The following is a 14,418-nucleotide window of genomic DNA, read 5'->3' on the forward strand; positions in this document are numbered from 1 at the left end:
TTTAATCACCCCTTGTAATTCTGCCCTTCTCTAATCCCTGTTCTTTTCTCATCATGTATTTTCCCCCTTAGAATAACAGGATCACGGTTAATGCAGGGCTTCACGAGGCTGATTTCTCACCTGAAGAGAGGTTAGAATACTGCTGGAGATAATGATCAACAGCCAGAAATCCATGTGGAAAAACTGACAAATCATGTAGGCCATGTATGCGGGGAACACGAGTAAGAACAGACAGAGGCTGACTGCTCGGAAGTGCTTCCACAGACTCCTGCAAAACAACACAATAGGTTTTTATTTTTCAAGTCAGATTTGAGTGTCAGAATAAGAATAGAATGACTGCTGGATGCAGGCACGTTAGATAATTGCTCAAGGCTTTAGCTTGTTGAAAGGAGTTTCTATTTTACTTGGGCACAGTCTCATTCCCAGCTTGCACACAAGCTTACAACTGTGGAAAGTTCTCTCTCATCTGATCTTTGCTGTTTTCAATAGAAAGACAAAAAATATGGGCAAAATAAGTATTTGAGATACTGAATATTACAGATGGAAGTCCATTAAAATAAATTATTAAACGTGTAACTGTTTGGACACTTCTCTAAACAAACAAGAGGTCTCCAAATTAAATAATTCTTGCAATTCTTCTTCACATTTTTGCTAATATGTGTGGGCCAAAGCTACTTCCTTTCATCACTAGATTTAACCCTGCTGTCTTTAGAAGTATATTCCCCAATTCAGAGATCACTAAAGATGAAATGTAGCAGGACTTGAACACTTATCTCTGCCAGTCCTTACTCTGCTCCTATCATCTACTTCTTCCTAATCTCCTCCCCAGCCTAAATACACCATCAATCTTTTTACAGCCACCCATTTGTGAAGGCTTTCAGAATATCTCCAGTAATTTACCATACTATCTCTACTTGTTCCTCAGGTTGTATTTTAACCTCACTTAGCTCTGGAGATGAGATACAGAGAAAGTCAAACCATTTGGGGGCACAGGACAGCAGCACAAACTGATTAATTCAATACAGTCTGAAGAAACATCAGAGTAACTTTGAGGTCTGCAGTTCTGTGTCTGTGGGTGAGGGAGGAAGGGAGAGCTGAAGTGGAATTTATCCTGTTTCTTGCTGATTTAGAACTCCCTGAGAGATTTGGCAGAAGAGTTAAAACTCACTATCCCCACAGTCTGCTTGTTTAAGCTGGGCAGATGCTCCTATCCTGGTTCTACTCCCCTTCCCTCTGTTTCTATCCTGGAAGTTAACTTGCTGCACGAAGAACATCTCCAAGCTAAACAAACTCTACACATAAACAAACCTCCTCTGTTCACTTCTTCACTCACAGGTTACACAAAGGGAAAAGACAAATGCAATTGACAAAGATAAGAACATATTAATATGAGAACACCAAAGCGTGTTCAAAACACAAATGAAACCGAACAATCCCACACAATCCAAACATGTGGGACACTAAGGCAAACCTTACACCTCTTATTTTGTGCCAGTAAACCATATTATTTGGGGATCACAAAAAAAAATAGGTTTTACAATATCTAATACAAGGTCACTCCTAGAAACTTCCCACCCTCAATAGCTGTGTGAGATCACTGCTTTAGAGTGAAAACTCACCCAACTGCAGAGGAGGTTAAGAAAAACCATTCTGCAAATCCACACAATAGAGTGGGTGGGGAGAGCACAGTCCTGGATTTGCTTAAGTGGAACCACAAAACTAGAGAACTTGGACTAGAAAAGAAATCTGCATACAGAAAAAAAAACAAGGCAACTTTACAAGTACTAAAAGCCATCAATTACTAGTTTATCACCTCCTAAAAGAACATTGAGTAACTCTCAGTTTAGGAAACCAGTCTCTTACTTGTCCCTTGAGGCTCCCAGTGCCAAGACAATGGGATCAGCAATTTCCAGCATGGACTGAAGGATGGATGCCACCACAATGAAAAGAATAATACTGAGCAGGAACGCCCGATGCACAACTTGGAGCTCAATCAAACCTGTCTGCACGGCCAGGATCAGGAGTGTGACTCCTTCAGTCATCCCCCTGCAGATCAACACAGGCAAAAAAACAAACAATCACATCTCTGTGTCAATGCTGCTTCAAAAGTACATCTAGAAACACCAGGAAATAAACTGTCTGCTTCTGTCACAGCCTTTCATATGTCACTGGTTTTAGGTTTCACTGGTGTCCCTTGGAAGGCTTTAACCAGGGAGGGATGTTTTCAGAAATGCTGAAGTGCTGGGCTTATGAATCAGCAGATTTTGCTCCTAACAAGCAGCATTTGGACTACATCTAGCTCAGACACCACCCAGCACAAAGCATTTTAAGGGCCCAGTTTAGGCAAATTAGCAATTTTGCCACTTTTCAGTTTACTCCCCCTGTACCTTAACCAAATAGAGGTATCCTTCCAAATACAGCTTTCCTTTCTGTTTTGGAACCTGAGAGTGACTTTAATCCCTCTGAGGATGACCACAACTATTTGATGCAATAAAGTACATGCTTCACCAAAAGATGTTTTTATACAGATTGCTCTTATGCAGCCCCAATTTATACCCTTTCTGCTTCTGCATCTTGGAATCCAAAATCTAAAACATTCTTTTGCAAATGGTCTCAAGTCTCTACAGAGAGTTATGGGCTGGAGTAACAGGAAAGGCAGTGTCAGGATCCTAATTTCATATTAGACAAGTTGAGACAAGCCTGAGAAAAGGCATTTTGGCTATTTCCCATAACAATTTACATCATTAACAATCCATACAATGCTGTGTTTTAAGTCTCACAGATTAGTAATGTTTCATACGTGTAGAGGGGACATGAGGAAATGAAAATACAAAGTGTTTAGATTATGCAAGCATGTGAAAATTTTTCAGTGACTCATGAAAATAGAAGTGATTGTAAATCCCAAGTAACAGCCCTGAATTTGTGCAGAAATGAACCATCTCCCAAGAAGCATGTGACAAGTATTTTCACCTCAAATCTTTTCAATGCACACACAAACTGGCATACAAAAAAAACTGTCCAAAGGTCAAGAGTCAAAAAACTACAATGCCACCCCTGTATTTTTATATAAATCCCCTTTCTGTCTGCTTCTTTTCAGACCCTAGGCACAACGAGGCACTTACCTGTTCATAGCAGGATCGTTCATGAACGCTCGGTAACCCTGCAAGTAAAACTTGCAGAGAGTCAGAACTCCCAAAGCAACAAAAGAGACTGTGAAGACCAATCCCAGCAGTGAGTATGGAGTGCTACAGCATTCGGCAATACTGCCAGGAGAGAGAGGAAAAGAAACAAAAAGAAAAGGTTGATCAGTGATGAGCTCTCCCCTTGTCCTGTTAACTGTGCAAGCTGGTTTTAAAGCAAAATTGGACTGGTTTAATGAAAATGTTGAAAGTTCTACACTGCCATTAAGTCTTTCAATAAAAGAAAAAGATGAGATGGATTTTATTGCTTCTTTCCAAGATATAAGTTCATTGCAGCTCCACCTTGGAGGCAGGGCTGTGCTGTGACATCCCTGCAGTTCCCTCAGCACAGGGCCACGTGGTGGCACTGTCCTGCTGCCGCTGGGGCTCGGAGCCACAGGCCAGCCAGAGCCTCCACACACTGAAGTCACTCACCGGAATTTCACCCAGCACCACAAAGACCCAGTTAAAGCAGATGGATTCACTAAGGCATGTTCTCCTCCTATCCATAATAATGCACACCAACATCAAACTAATAAATCCTGTTGGGAGACTGGGGCTTTTTTCCCAATCAGTGTCAGGTGGGCAACACCTGTTGTTGGAATGGCTGAGCCTGAAGCAGCAGAAAAAGACAGCAGAGAAGGCTCTCCTTCAGCTGGTTTCTTTCTCTCTTTTGCTACAGCAAAGTCCCACAGATCAAGACCCCAGACTTCATTTGACAGCTGCATCACCCACTTTCAGGCTGCTCTTCTACTGGCCCTGGCCCTGTGTTATTTGAAGCAGGCCCAGAATGTGCTTTGGGTTCAGAAACACAGCACTGCCAATGCCAGGGAAAGAACCAGCTGTCAGCCAGGGGTTACACATCTGGAAATACTCACATGCATAATCCAAGGTAATACACTGACAGATTCATTAAAAAAAAAAAATCTTCATTTTTTCCTCAGGACAGTAGTCTTGAAAGAGAAATTACCATGGTCAAAACCATGTCCTGCTAATTAACTGAGTGATGAGTGAAATAGTCCAGTGCTCTGACAAAAGAGTTTTGAGAAGGCACATGCTTCAAAAATAAACAAAGCTCATCCAAGAGACATTTACTTTGTCTCTTTTAGTGACTATTTAAACCTGAAATATCCTTTGAAAGCAATTCACTGCAGGAAATGTTGGTATGTTTATATATACTATTTACAGTACTTCTGGTAAGCCTTAAAGTTCTGCCTGTTTACGAAGCCAAGGGGGGCTGAAAAAGCTTTTAGATGTTCCTGCTGATCAAGATAGTGAGAAACAGCATTTAAAGCAGTTATTTATGTAGGGTATTTGAGGAACTCTAAGTTTTGGTTCAAAATAAACTACCAGTAATCAAGAATCCTGGTTTTTCTGCTTTTTTTGTCAGAGTAATGTTAGGACTCTTCTTACAATTGATCTACTATGCAAGGGTCCCAGAGGAGCTTATGAGCTCAAGAGATGCCTGGGGAGCTTTACTATGTTTATGTGTCAAGCACAAGCTTATAAATTGTCCCAAAGAGCTGAACTCTTCATGGTTTCTTAAAAATCACAGCAGTTACAAATCCATGGAAAAGATTTTGAGAGGAACAAGAACAATGAAAGGTACAGAATAGTTTAAAACAGCAAATATTGAACAAGAGCTTTCCAGTCTGGGAAGAACAGACTTAGGCTACTCTCAGTTTTCAAGAAAACAACTTGGTATCCATGTCTCCCCTCCCCAATATATAAACTGAGAGGAACTGAATGAAATTATACAGATTCAAGCAATCAAAATGGATTTTTCATTATAGAGATGAGGCTGAGCTGGGAAAACGCCTTCCTTCAGGATCTTCCAAATGACACAAGTGTACATGGGTTCATGGGCAGAAACCACAACCTGATGGAAGAGTTTCTTGAGGGTAACTGAAATACTTACTAGCCACATCCAGCTAATGCAGCCTGGCAGAAGCTGGATGCAGGATTGGATGAGTCCTAGGAAGCATCCAGTTTGTCACACAATGGGTGGTTTGGCCTTCCAGGAACTCATCTGCAGCCACTGCTGGGAACTGGATCCCAGGCTCCTGGTCTGATCCAGCACAGCCACTCTGAGCTCCTCATGGAGTCAGACACAGCTGTTGTGTACACCCCAACTGCTCCCACCTGAATTCCAGCCCCACAATTGTTCAATGTCAGGGCACAGATGCAGAATTCACTTGTTTTCATAGAAGAGCACATCTTCTCTTCCACTCTGCTGAACAGCCAGCACTATGTTATTACCTGACCTGACAAGGTACTTCAGCTCCCTGCACAGGGTCAGAGGCTGTTAGTGGTATCATCAGGGTTTGTGTTTTTAACATAAAACAGTGTTTTGTCCCTGTTTTGCCACAAATAGGAGAAGTATAACAATTTGATGTAGGAATAAACTCAACTTCAAGGCAAAGGACTGCTTCTCCTCTATTGTAACAAAACTAAAATTGCAGAAGAAATGAACAGGAAGAAAAATTTCTGACCCCAGTGGTCTAGTTAATAAGCAGGAATAGTCAGTGTTTCTGCATAATGCAGGGTGACACCATAAGCAATTTTAATACTATATGCAGTATAAATCCTTGGCATTTCTCCTTAATGATAATTAATTTTGACAGCTTACAGGATGGCACCATAGACAGATACAGCAAGGCAAGAAAAAGCTGAGCAACTGGAAAACTGTAGTGATGAAGAAGTTACTAATCAAACAGCAGAACTAATGATGTATGATCCCTAAAGACTCTGTCCTGTGCTAGCTGGCTGTGTTTAGACAACTATTACTCCTCTTTTCCCTATCCCACTATGGCACTGTACCTAATCTGCCTAACCCAGCTTCTGCAGCACCCCCAGCTCCTCTCTGCCCTGCATTCCTGCTCCTCTGTATGAACAAAACCTGAAAAAGGCGCGTAGGTTCCAGCCAGCAGAATCCCTCAAATGCAGCCTTTCAGTAACAGCACCAACAGATCTCTATCCTTTATATTACAACCTTTAAACTTTATAAAACTTGATAGCCTATAAAACGTTTTTATGTTTTTAGAAAGCTTTTACAAATCTGGTATCTTTCTGATCTTTACACCTCTGCCACATTAACCACTGGACTCAGAAGTTGCTTTGGGAGTTGAGTGCTTTGGCTGCTTGGACGAACTAAAGAATGTGTCCCACACCAAAATAATGAAGTAAGACATCCAAAGCTCAGAAAGCAACACGATCATGAATAAGGTGGACTGAACTTCAGCTGAAATATCTCAGACTTAAAATCAATTTATATACTGAAAACAACTTCTGGACCAAAGCTCTAACTATGGCTACTCCTTCCTCAAAGGAATATTTTGCTTTCTTTGGGAGCTCTCCCACAGCTCTATTAATGTCTGCTCTGAATGGGATCCATGCCTATACAGGAAAAGCTTAACAGGGTTTATATGCTTGGTCACTGCAATAAGGACAAATATTTGTTGGGTATCCAAGTGCAATAAAGCCAATATACACATCTCATCTCTAAAAGAGCACAGATACTCATTTCAGAAGACAGTTCAAACAGAAATCTACCTATCTGCAGGCTCCTGAATTACCTGGTCAAGAAGAGGAAGAGGAGCCTCTCTCTGGAGGCAGGCTGGTCCCGTGTACTGAAATAGGAATAGATCTGAAGAGCAAATAAGACGAGCCAGAACACCATGAAAAGCACTGGGACCACCAGCTGGTTCCACAGAGACATTCCCAGTGCCAGGAGCCCATACACCTCCACCACCTGGGAAGACACAAAAAGACAATTTGTTATTGAGTCACAGCACTTGGGATTTGATAACAAAAGGGAAGTCAACAATATAGTCACAAGGAAGGCAAGGATTATGCCCATGACATCAGCCATCCCACAGGAAGAGAGGAGGTACATCAAAGTACAGTTTGAGAAAGGCAGAGCTCAGGTTCAGCAGTGACATTTCCAGTCTGTCTGGCAGGAGGCAGAAGTACCTGACCCCAGCAGCAAACCCTCAGACCAGCTCAATGGCCATTCCTACAAACACCTGGCTTGGAGCTGCTCCCTGCAGCCCACTCACAGCTAGAGGGATGAGGACACGTGGCTCTGGGTCATGCCAGCCCCTCAGATCCTCTTGCCCAGTTTAAGTCACAGCAATGCTGTTTTCTCTGTAGCTACTGCCGAGTCACTGCACACATCAGACACTGAAATGAGCCATACCATTAAAAAAGTAGTAAATCTACTTTGCTGACCTGTTTTTAAGGAAAAACATAACACCCCCCCCCTCCATTTTATGCTTAAGTATCTCAAAAGGATCACATACCTAATCTACCAAGTGTTTTGAAATTCATGCTTAAGACTTATACTTAGGTCAAAAGGAAACTGCTCATAACTACTAATTCTTCATCACTTGCTTCCCACAATGACACAGAAGCCATCATGGCAAGGAAATTTTCAGAATTGCTAAAAAAGCTGACAAGCATGAGAGATATGACACTCACGGGACTTGCTGCAGCACTGGGGCTGATGGACAAGTAATATGCTGCTGGCAGGGACACAGTGCCAAGCTCCTGCTTCACTCACAGACTTGTCAAGGAAGTGCACCTGCCCTCAGGAGACTCCCCTGGCCTGGGAGCAAGGCAAACAATCCTGTGCAGCTCCTGGCACAGTGCTCCACCACACTGGAAAAGGGTCACGCTACGCTCATAATGCAGATTCATAACTGTGAGACATTTCTGGCATCTTCTGCTGCAAACAGGCAGCCAAGGTTCTGGGCCTGCTTTTAAATTATACCCCTGGGCATAGCCTAACACACACATACAAACACAAAAAGCTGCCCTGGTCCACCTGTCAGGGCTCTCAGGAAATGCTCCTGGTGTTTAACATCCCAGTATTCACTAAGTTTTGACACTGATATCAAACCCGCAATCAAATCCAGCCTTAAATAGCTGGATTTGTGTACCTCACAAATCACACAGGGCAGCACTGAAAACCAACAATTGCTCTGAGTTACAGCAATGGAAATAAAGCATGAAAATATTCCAGTTGGAATGGCAATATCCTCCTCTGGAATAAACACCTAGGCTTGATTTGTAGCAGAGTTGCAACCAGGTACATGAACACACCATGAGCAGGTATTTTTTCTGCTGTTTCAGGAACACAAGCAAAGAGCAGCAAGTTCTTAAAAAACAAAAATCCCAGGTTTTGCCAGTACAATGTGAAAACCACTCACAACTATTCACTGCAACTCAATTACATGTATTTAGAAAAGTAACAACATCCAACATTCTTTTAAACAACATCCAACATTCTTTTAAACCCAGTGCCACATTACAAATTTTCTGCCATTTTTTTTTCTGTATTCCCAAGGGAAAAACACTTTATGTCCTCTTCATAAAAAGCCAGGAGAAAGAGTATGATCAGTGTCCAAAGGCCAGGAATACAAGGAATACTTCCTCATGATTACTGTAATACAGCCTGGCATGGAAAGACTTGAAATACTGGGATGGGGCAGGGAGGAGACAAGCAATTCTAGAGATGAAGAGACTTGGGTAACAGCAATATTTAGAACATAATTCTGACAAACAAACAAAAAATCAGCAAGAAACAACTATTTTCCCCCATCAACCTGGAATGCATTTGCAATTAAAACATTTGTAAGATTTGGAAGTGTTTTAAATATAAGTGTCTAATAAAAAACAGACACAGTTCTCAGATCCACATCTAATCTGAATTTGACTTTGGGGAGCCAAACTGTACATCCATTCATGTACATGGAAAATGGAAGTGCTGGTTCCAACCTTTAGCAAGGCTTTGAGCTGTGCAGACATGCAACTGTTTTACCCCAAATGTTGCCACTCATGCACAGTAAGCATGATACTTCTATTCTCACTGGAAAACAGGATATTGAAGCTTTGCCAGTCAGCTCCCAAATTATTTTTTTTAATCAACAAATCTACAAGCCAGGGGAGGCTTTGATTGGATCTCAGGAAAAATTTCTTCACTGAGAGGGTGGTCAGGCACTGGAAGAGGCTGTCCAGGGAAGTGGTGGAGTCACCATCCCTGGATGGATTTAAAAGCTGCATGAATGTGGCACTAAGGGACTTGTTTGAGTGGTTGGACTTGACGAGCTCAGAGTTCTTTTCCAACCTAAACAAATCTGTGATTCCATGGATGAGGTCAGACCAATGCTAGGTGCTGTACAAACACAGGAGGATAATCCTGCTCTAAAGACCAACTACATACAAAATAAATAACCAGACACCAATGATCAACATGACAGGCTGAGACCTTGGCACAGCACACAGCTCCTGCTGCCAAGTTTTTGTTTGTGTATGACAGATATGACAGCAAACAAGAGCTTTAAAGAAGGTTTTGAAAGAGCTTAAGAAGTCAGTTTTTAGACTGCTTCTGGACTGAAGAGCAGAAGGCAAAAAAACCCCAGTGCCATGGTTTGAAAAAAAAAAATCCAGGCAGTGATGAAAGCTGAAACAGTGGCTCAGTCAAAAGCCAAGCAAGCATCAATCTTTTTATATTGAAATATACAGAAGGATGTATACACATACATATATATAAAAGATAAAAACGTAGGAAATGTGATGTTTCTGGATCACTGAGAAAGTGTCCTTTGAACTAAACATTTATCAGATGTCAAAGCATTAAGGAAATGGACATGTCAGATCAGTCTTCTTGTTTGAGGTCTCAGTAATGTTGCTACTTTAAAGAAAATACCACAGGCTTTTCCAATCAGTGATTATTAGAGTCAAAATCAGCTTCAGTGTCACTCCCAATTTACCACTTCTATACTTACAAACACTTTTCATACAGAAAGTGTTTCTTGAAATGAACAGTTCCTTCAATGAATGCCCAGGGATTACCTTCCTCACTTAATAAAGCTGTAAATAAGTTCCAGTGTGACACAATCTTGTCTTTTAGCCTGGATTTGTGAAGGAGTAAGCAAAGTCCAAGCAAAGTGGCCATGCTCAGCTGGCCAGCAGCATAATTCAGGCTTGTGTCTTAACTGCTCACCCATCCAAAGCTCCAATAAATTACAGAAAGAAGATGCCATGGATAGGAGCTTGTTCTGTCGGCTAAGAAAGGATGAGTTAGCACACAAACACAGGTGCACAGAAAAAAAGCTAAAGTGGAGTTTTTTACTTCTTTCCTGCATAAAAGGCTCAGAAAACAGAATGGTTGCATCCACCATCCTACCTGGACAAGCTCTCTGTACGCAGACTTCGCCAAGTTATAGGGCACCAGAAGATTTGATGCCAGGAAGTAGAGAACTTCCAAGCCGGTGAAAATCATGGCGAATTTGTTGATGATGACGATGGTCTCGAGCGGGACGAGGCAGAGCCGAGCCAGCAGAGGGAGCATGTGCGCGGAGAAGAGCCAGATCTGCTTGGTCTTCATGACGCAGGAGCAGAGCGTGCACACCACCAGCTGCCCTGGAAACGCGACACAGCAGTTCAGAATCAAGCTGATTATCCCCTTCAGGAAAAAGCGTATTTTTAATACGTTATCTTTCCAGAACACCGTTATCAACATCCAGCATATTATGACGGTTCTAACTAGGGCATCTCTGTTACGAAACCAGACTCCTCTCCGTGTCTTTTGCTGGGTCACTAAAGTTACCCTTTCCAAAACGCTTTCACTTCCCAGATTAGCCAGCTGTAAACCCAAAACACATGCAGAATCAGATTAATAAAGCCCCAGGAATATATCATACAGAGGATAACTCAACAAGCCAGCCCTCTTTTTCCTCACCACCCCCAGCTCAGCTGAAATCCCATCAGCATCTGTACACACAGCAGCTTTTCTGAAGCCCAGCTACACTATTTCATCCTGACCTACACAAAAAAGCAATCAAAGGTCCCAAATGGCTTTTAGAGCAACAATATTTCCACTGTCAAGAGGAATTACTGACCAAGAACAGCAAGAGGAGAATAGCCAGGTCAGCAGCTGAGACTTCAATAATTTCATAAAGCCCTGAGGCAGTTGCTCAGAATGATCACTGAAGCTTGCAAGTGACAGATAATTAACAACTAAATTCTCTTTAATAGCTGGTGGGGACACAAGCATGAGCACATCTCCCCCACACACCCACAGATTTGGAAGGTGGTAATTCTAAAGCACTAAGATCACTTCAGTATAACTGCTCCCATCAGAGACACTGAAGTTGTACCCTTGATCCCAGAGGAAACTGGATGGGGTAAAATGCACATTGCCTGGATAAGAACAATCCTCACTCATCATTTTGCAGTAAGGAAGAAACTTATGGCATATTATTTGAAAACAGACCCTTCCTCACCATCTATGTTAATTTATATCAAATGCCACAATGCATGGTACTAAATTCAAGTGCTAATGCCCTGGTTTGGAACTACCTCCACAATGTTTGCATTTCATAACTCTCCCTGAAACCAGGAGCTGGCCTTAGGAAAAGAGAGGAACCAGACCAAGCCCAGTAACATCTCTAGGTCAGCGTGAGCTCCATGTGCTCACATGAGCTCACTGACCTTGTAAGCCCTTGTGGATGGGCTGGGGAGGGAAGCTGCCAGAGGAGAAACAGCAGCACCAGGGTTTTGCTTTCATTCTGCCAAGCTTCCCTACCTAAGGAAGGACTTCTGCTTTCAAAATAACTGCAACTGAGCTGAAAGCAATCTCTAATATCTACTACTTAAGCATACAAAGTTCTCCCTCCTTCACACTGTCCTCTTTCAAGTTAAATTCCAACTGTCATTTTGATAGATGTATTTCTGAATTAGCAGATGTCTCTGCAGAACAAGCACCCTTGCTCTCAGCATGACACCCTCAGCATTACTGGGTCTTCTGAGCCTCCCAGAAAGTTACTCCACGCATCTCTTTAAACGTTCAGCAGACTCCAGCTCTGAAGCATTCTCCCTCTGCTTTGTTGTTCTCTGCCCACACACACGTTGCTACAACCCTATTTAAGACACCACCAGCACACTGCTGTGCTGTCATATTCAGGAGCCTGGCAGGCAGCTTGTGAGGATTTCTGTGCCTCATGGTAACTAAGGCAACTCAGTTTCACACACAAAGGGACACAAACACCAGCATGCAATGTGTTCTTCAGCATTTTGTAAGTGCTGTCATCTGAAATCAAATACTGCAACAGCATCACTTGAAACAATCCAGTGCTCTCTGGGATGACTCTGGAGCTCTCTGATCACAAATTAGAGCTTCTGAGTTCAGGCTCAGTAAACAGCAGAACCTGCTTTCCTCCAACAGCCATGTGTGGAGTGTGCTGCTCATCCCTGCTCAGCTCTGGCCCTCCCATCTTTTTAATTTAAACACTGATCAAAAGTTACTTGTCATGGGAAGGAGAACTGTACACACCATCAAAGGAAATACATGGAACACTTTCTCTGGAGGCTCCAGCCTCCTCCCTGAGTGTGCACCTTGTCAATTCTTAACCCTGCAGGAAAGGCATGAATATCTCCAATGGAGCTTTGATTGATGGTACTTCCCATTTTAAACCGGGGTAGCAGCACCTTAGTTCAGGACAGCCAATCTCTCTCTGCAGTAAATCACACTTTATCTGCAGGAGGGGCTGCACAGCATCAGTCATCAACATCACACAGCAGGATCAGCCAGAGAAAATAACCTCACATCAAACCATAGATTTTAACACTCCAAGTATCTGCTATGACTATCAAATCCGGGTCAATGTTTGCACCCTGTAAACTGACAGACACAACTAATGAACCCAACAGCTGCAACACACCCGGGAAGACACCAGCCAGGGTCCTCTGCTAGGGAATGAGGCAATAAGGAAGAAATCCATTCTGTGTGAACTTCCTGCCCATTTTTTCCCTTCCCCAAACCTCCACAGACACATTAAACATTGCTGACAGGTAGCCAGAACCTCTCAGTGCAGAAGTTAATGGAAAATATTCAACAAGAAAGTTGACATGGTACAGCCACTGTACAAGCTTGGAGAAGAAAAACATCTTTATTTCATTCACAAGTTTAGAAAGCTGATGTTAATAAATTCCCTGGCTACATCAGTGATTTACTCAAAAACAAGGCATCCTAAAGTTAATACAAAACCCCATTACTGTGCCATAAGAATAAGCATCACTTGCAAAACCATGCAGCAGCTTTGGAAAGTTCACAGCTGATGTGCTCCAAAGTGGCTCACTCATCCAAGGGCACATCTCCAAAGACATTTATTTCTTCCATCCAGCACTAAGGATCACATTATTATCCATAGACATCAGTCATCAGACTGAGTTAAACGCAGGGGAAAAAATGACTGTGAGATCCCATTCAGAAAGTATTAATTAATGAAATCATAAACAAAGGTTACATTTGTGAACCAACTGGTACTGTACATCATTCCCTTAATTCTGACCAGAACTTCAGGAACCAGAGCTGTACCAGTAGCACCATTATTCCATTCCCTCATGCACCTGCTTTGGTGCCTGTCAGCAGTGCTGCAGCACAACTCCCTGTCAGAATGTGTGAGAAAAAGATGGAGCTAAGCACCTGTACATTAATTTTGCTGAGAAGATGGCACCACTCAGTGCTGTGTATTCCTGAGTCTCCACTAAATAAATAAACTTGTATACAACAAATCTGAGAAAACATTTCATATTTATACAAAACACTGTCAAGCCTCACAGACCACTTTCACAAGTCATCTCCAAAGATGACTGCTTGTCATCAAGACCAAAATTACATTTTCAAGTTGGCTTTGAAAGAATAAGGAAAATTAAGAATGGGGATATTAAATATGTTAACACATACATATTTGCTAGTACAGTCACAAGCACCTAGTTCTGAAACACAATTACAGTAAGGTGACACTTTAGTCTGATATCCACTACAACCCAAAATTCTATTGAATAAAACTATTATCTTTTTCTCACTTGTTTTTAGTGCCTATTAAAACCTAGATGCAGCATGCTGGGTTTGACTCTGGGTTTAGTTTTTACGTGTTACTGAATGACACACAATGCCTCCTGATCTCTTCCTGCCCAGGCCTGCATGATGCTTTGTGAAGCTCTCTGAGGTATTCTGCTTTACCATGGAACCCTGCATTGCACCTGGGACAGAGTCACAGGACTAATTACAAACATTTTCTCATAAAAAAACACACCAGAAACTTTAGCTGTACTTTGGCATCATTTGACAAGACAGGAAAGCATACCTAGACATTCAGAAGAGAAAGGAAATTATATCTAAATAATCCTTCCTTGAAAATTACCAGTGCTACTTCTACTAAAAATATTAAAA

At 42.1% G+C, this 14,418-nt stretch overlaps 1 protein-coding gene across 3 annotated transcripts in view; it reads right to left on the minus strand.

The window, feature by feature from the left end:
* Nucleotides 1-14,418, minus strand: part of RNF145 (ring finger protein 145) — a 46,691-nt gene that overhangs the window by 4,024 nt on the left and 28,249 nt on the right. For all 3 annotated transcript variants that reach the window (XM_053956821.1, XM_053956823.1, XM_053956822.1), the window contains exons 5-9: nt 10,369-10,604; nt 6,755-6,930; nt 3,123-3,263; nt 1,864-2,046; nt 121-268 (exon numbers count right to left, since the gene is read on the minus strand). In XM_053956821.1, coding sequence (XP_053812796.1) covers nt 121-268; nt 1,864-2,046; nt 3,123-3,263; nt 6,755-6,930; nt 10,369-10,604 — 884 coding nt within the window. The remainder of the gene's footprint in view (nt 1-120; nt 269-1,863; nt 2,047-3,122; nt 3,264-6,754; nt 6,931-10,368; nt 10,605-14,418) is intronic.

This window comes from Vidua chalybeata, chromosome 15 (genome assembly GCF_026979565.1).
Source record: "Vidua chalybeata isolate OUT-0048 chromosome 15, bVidCha1 merged haplotype, whole genome shotgun sequence".
NCBI classification, from domain to species: domain Eukaryota; kingdom Metazoa; phylum Chordata; class Aves; order Passeriformes; family Viduidae; genus Vidua; species Vidua chalybeata.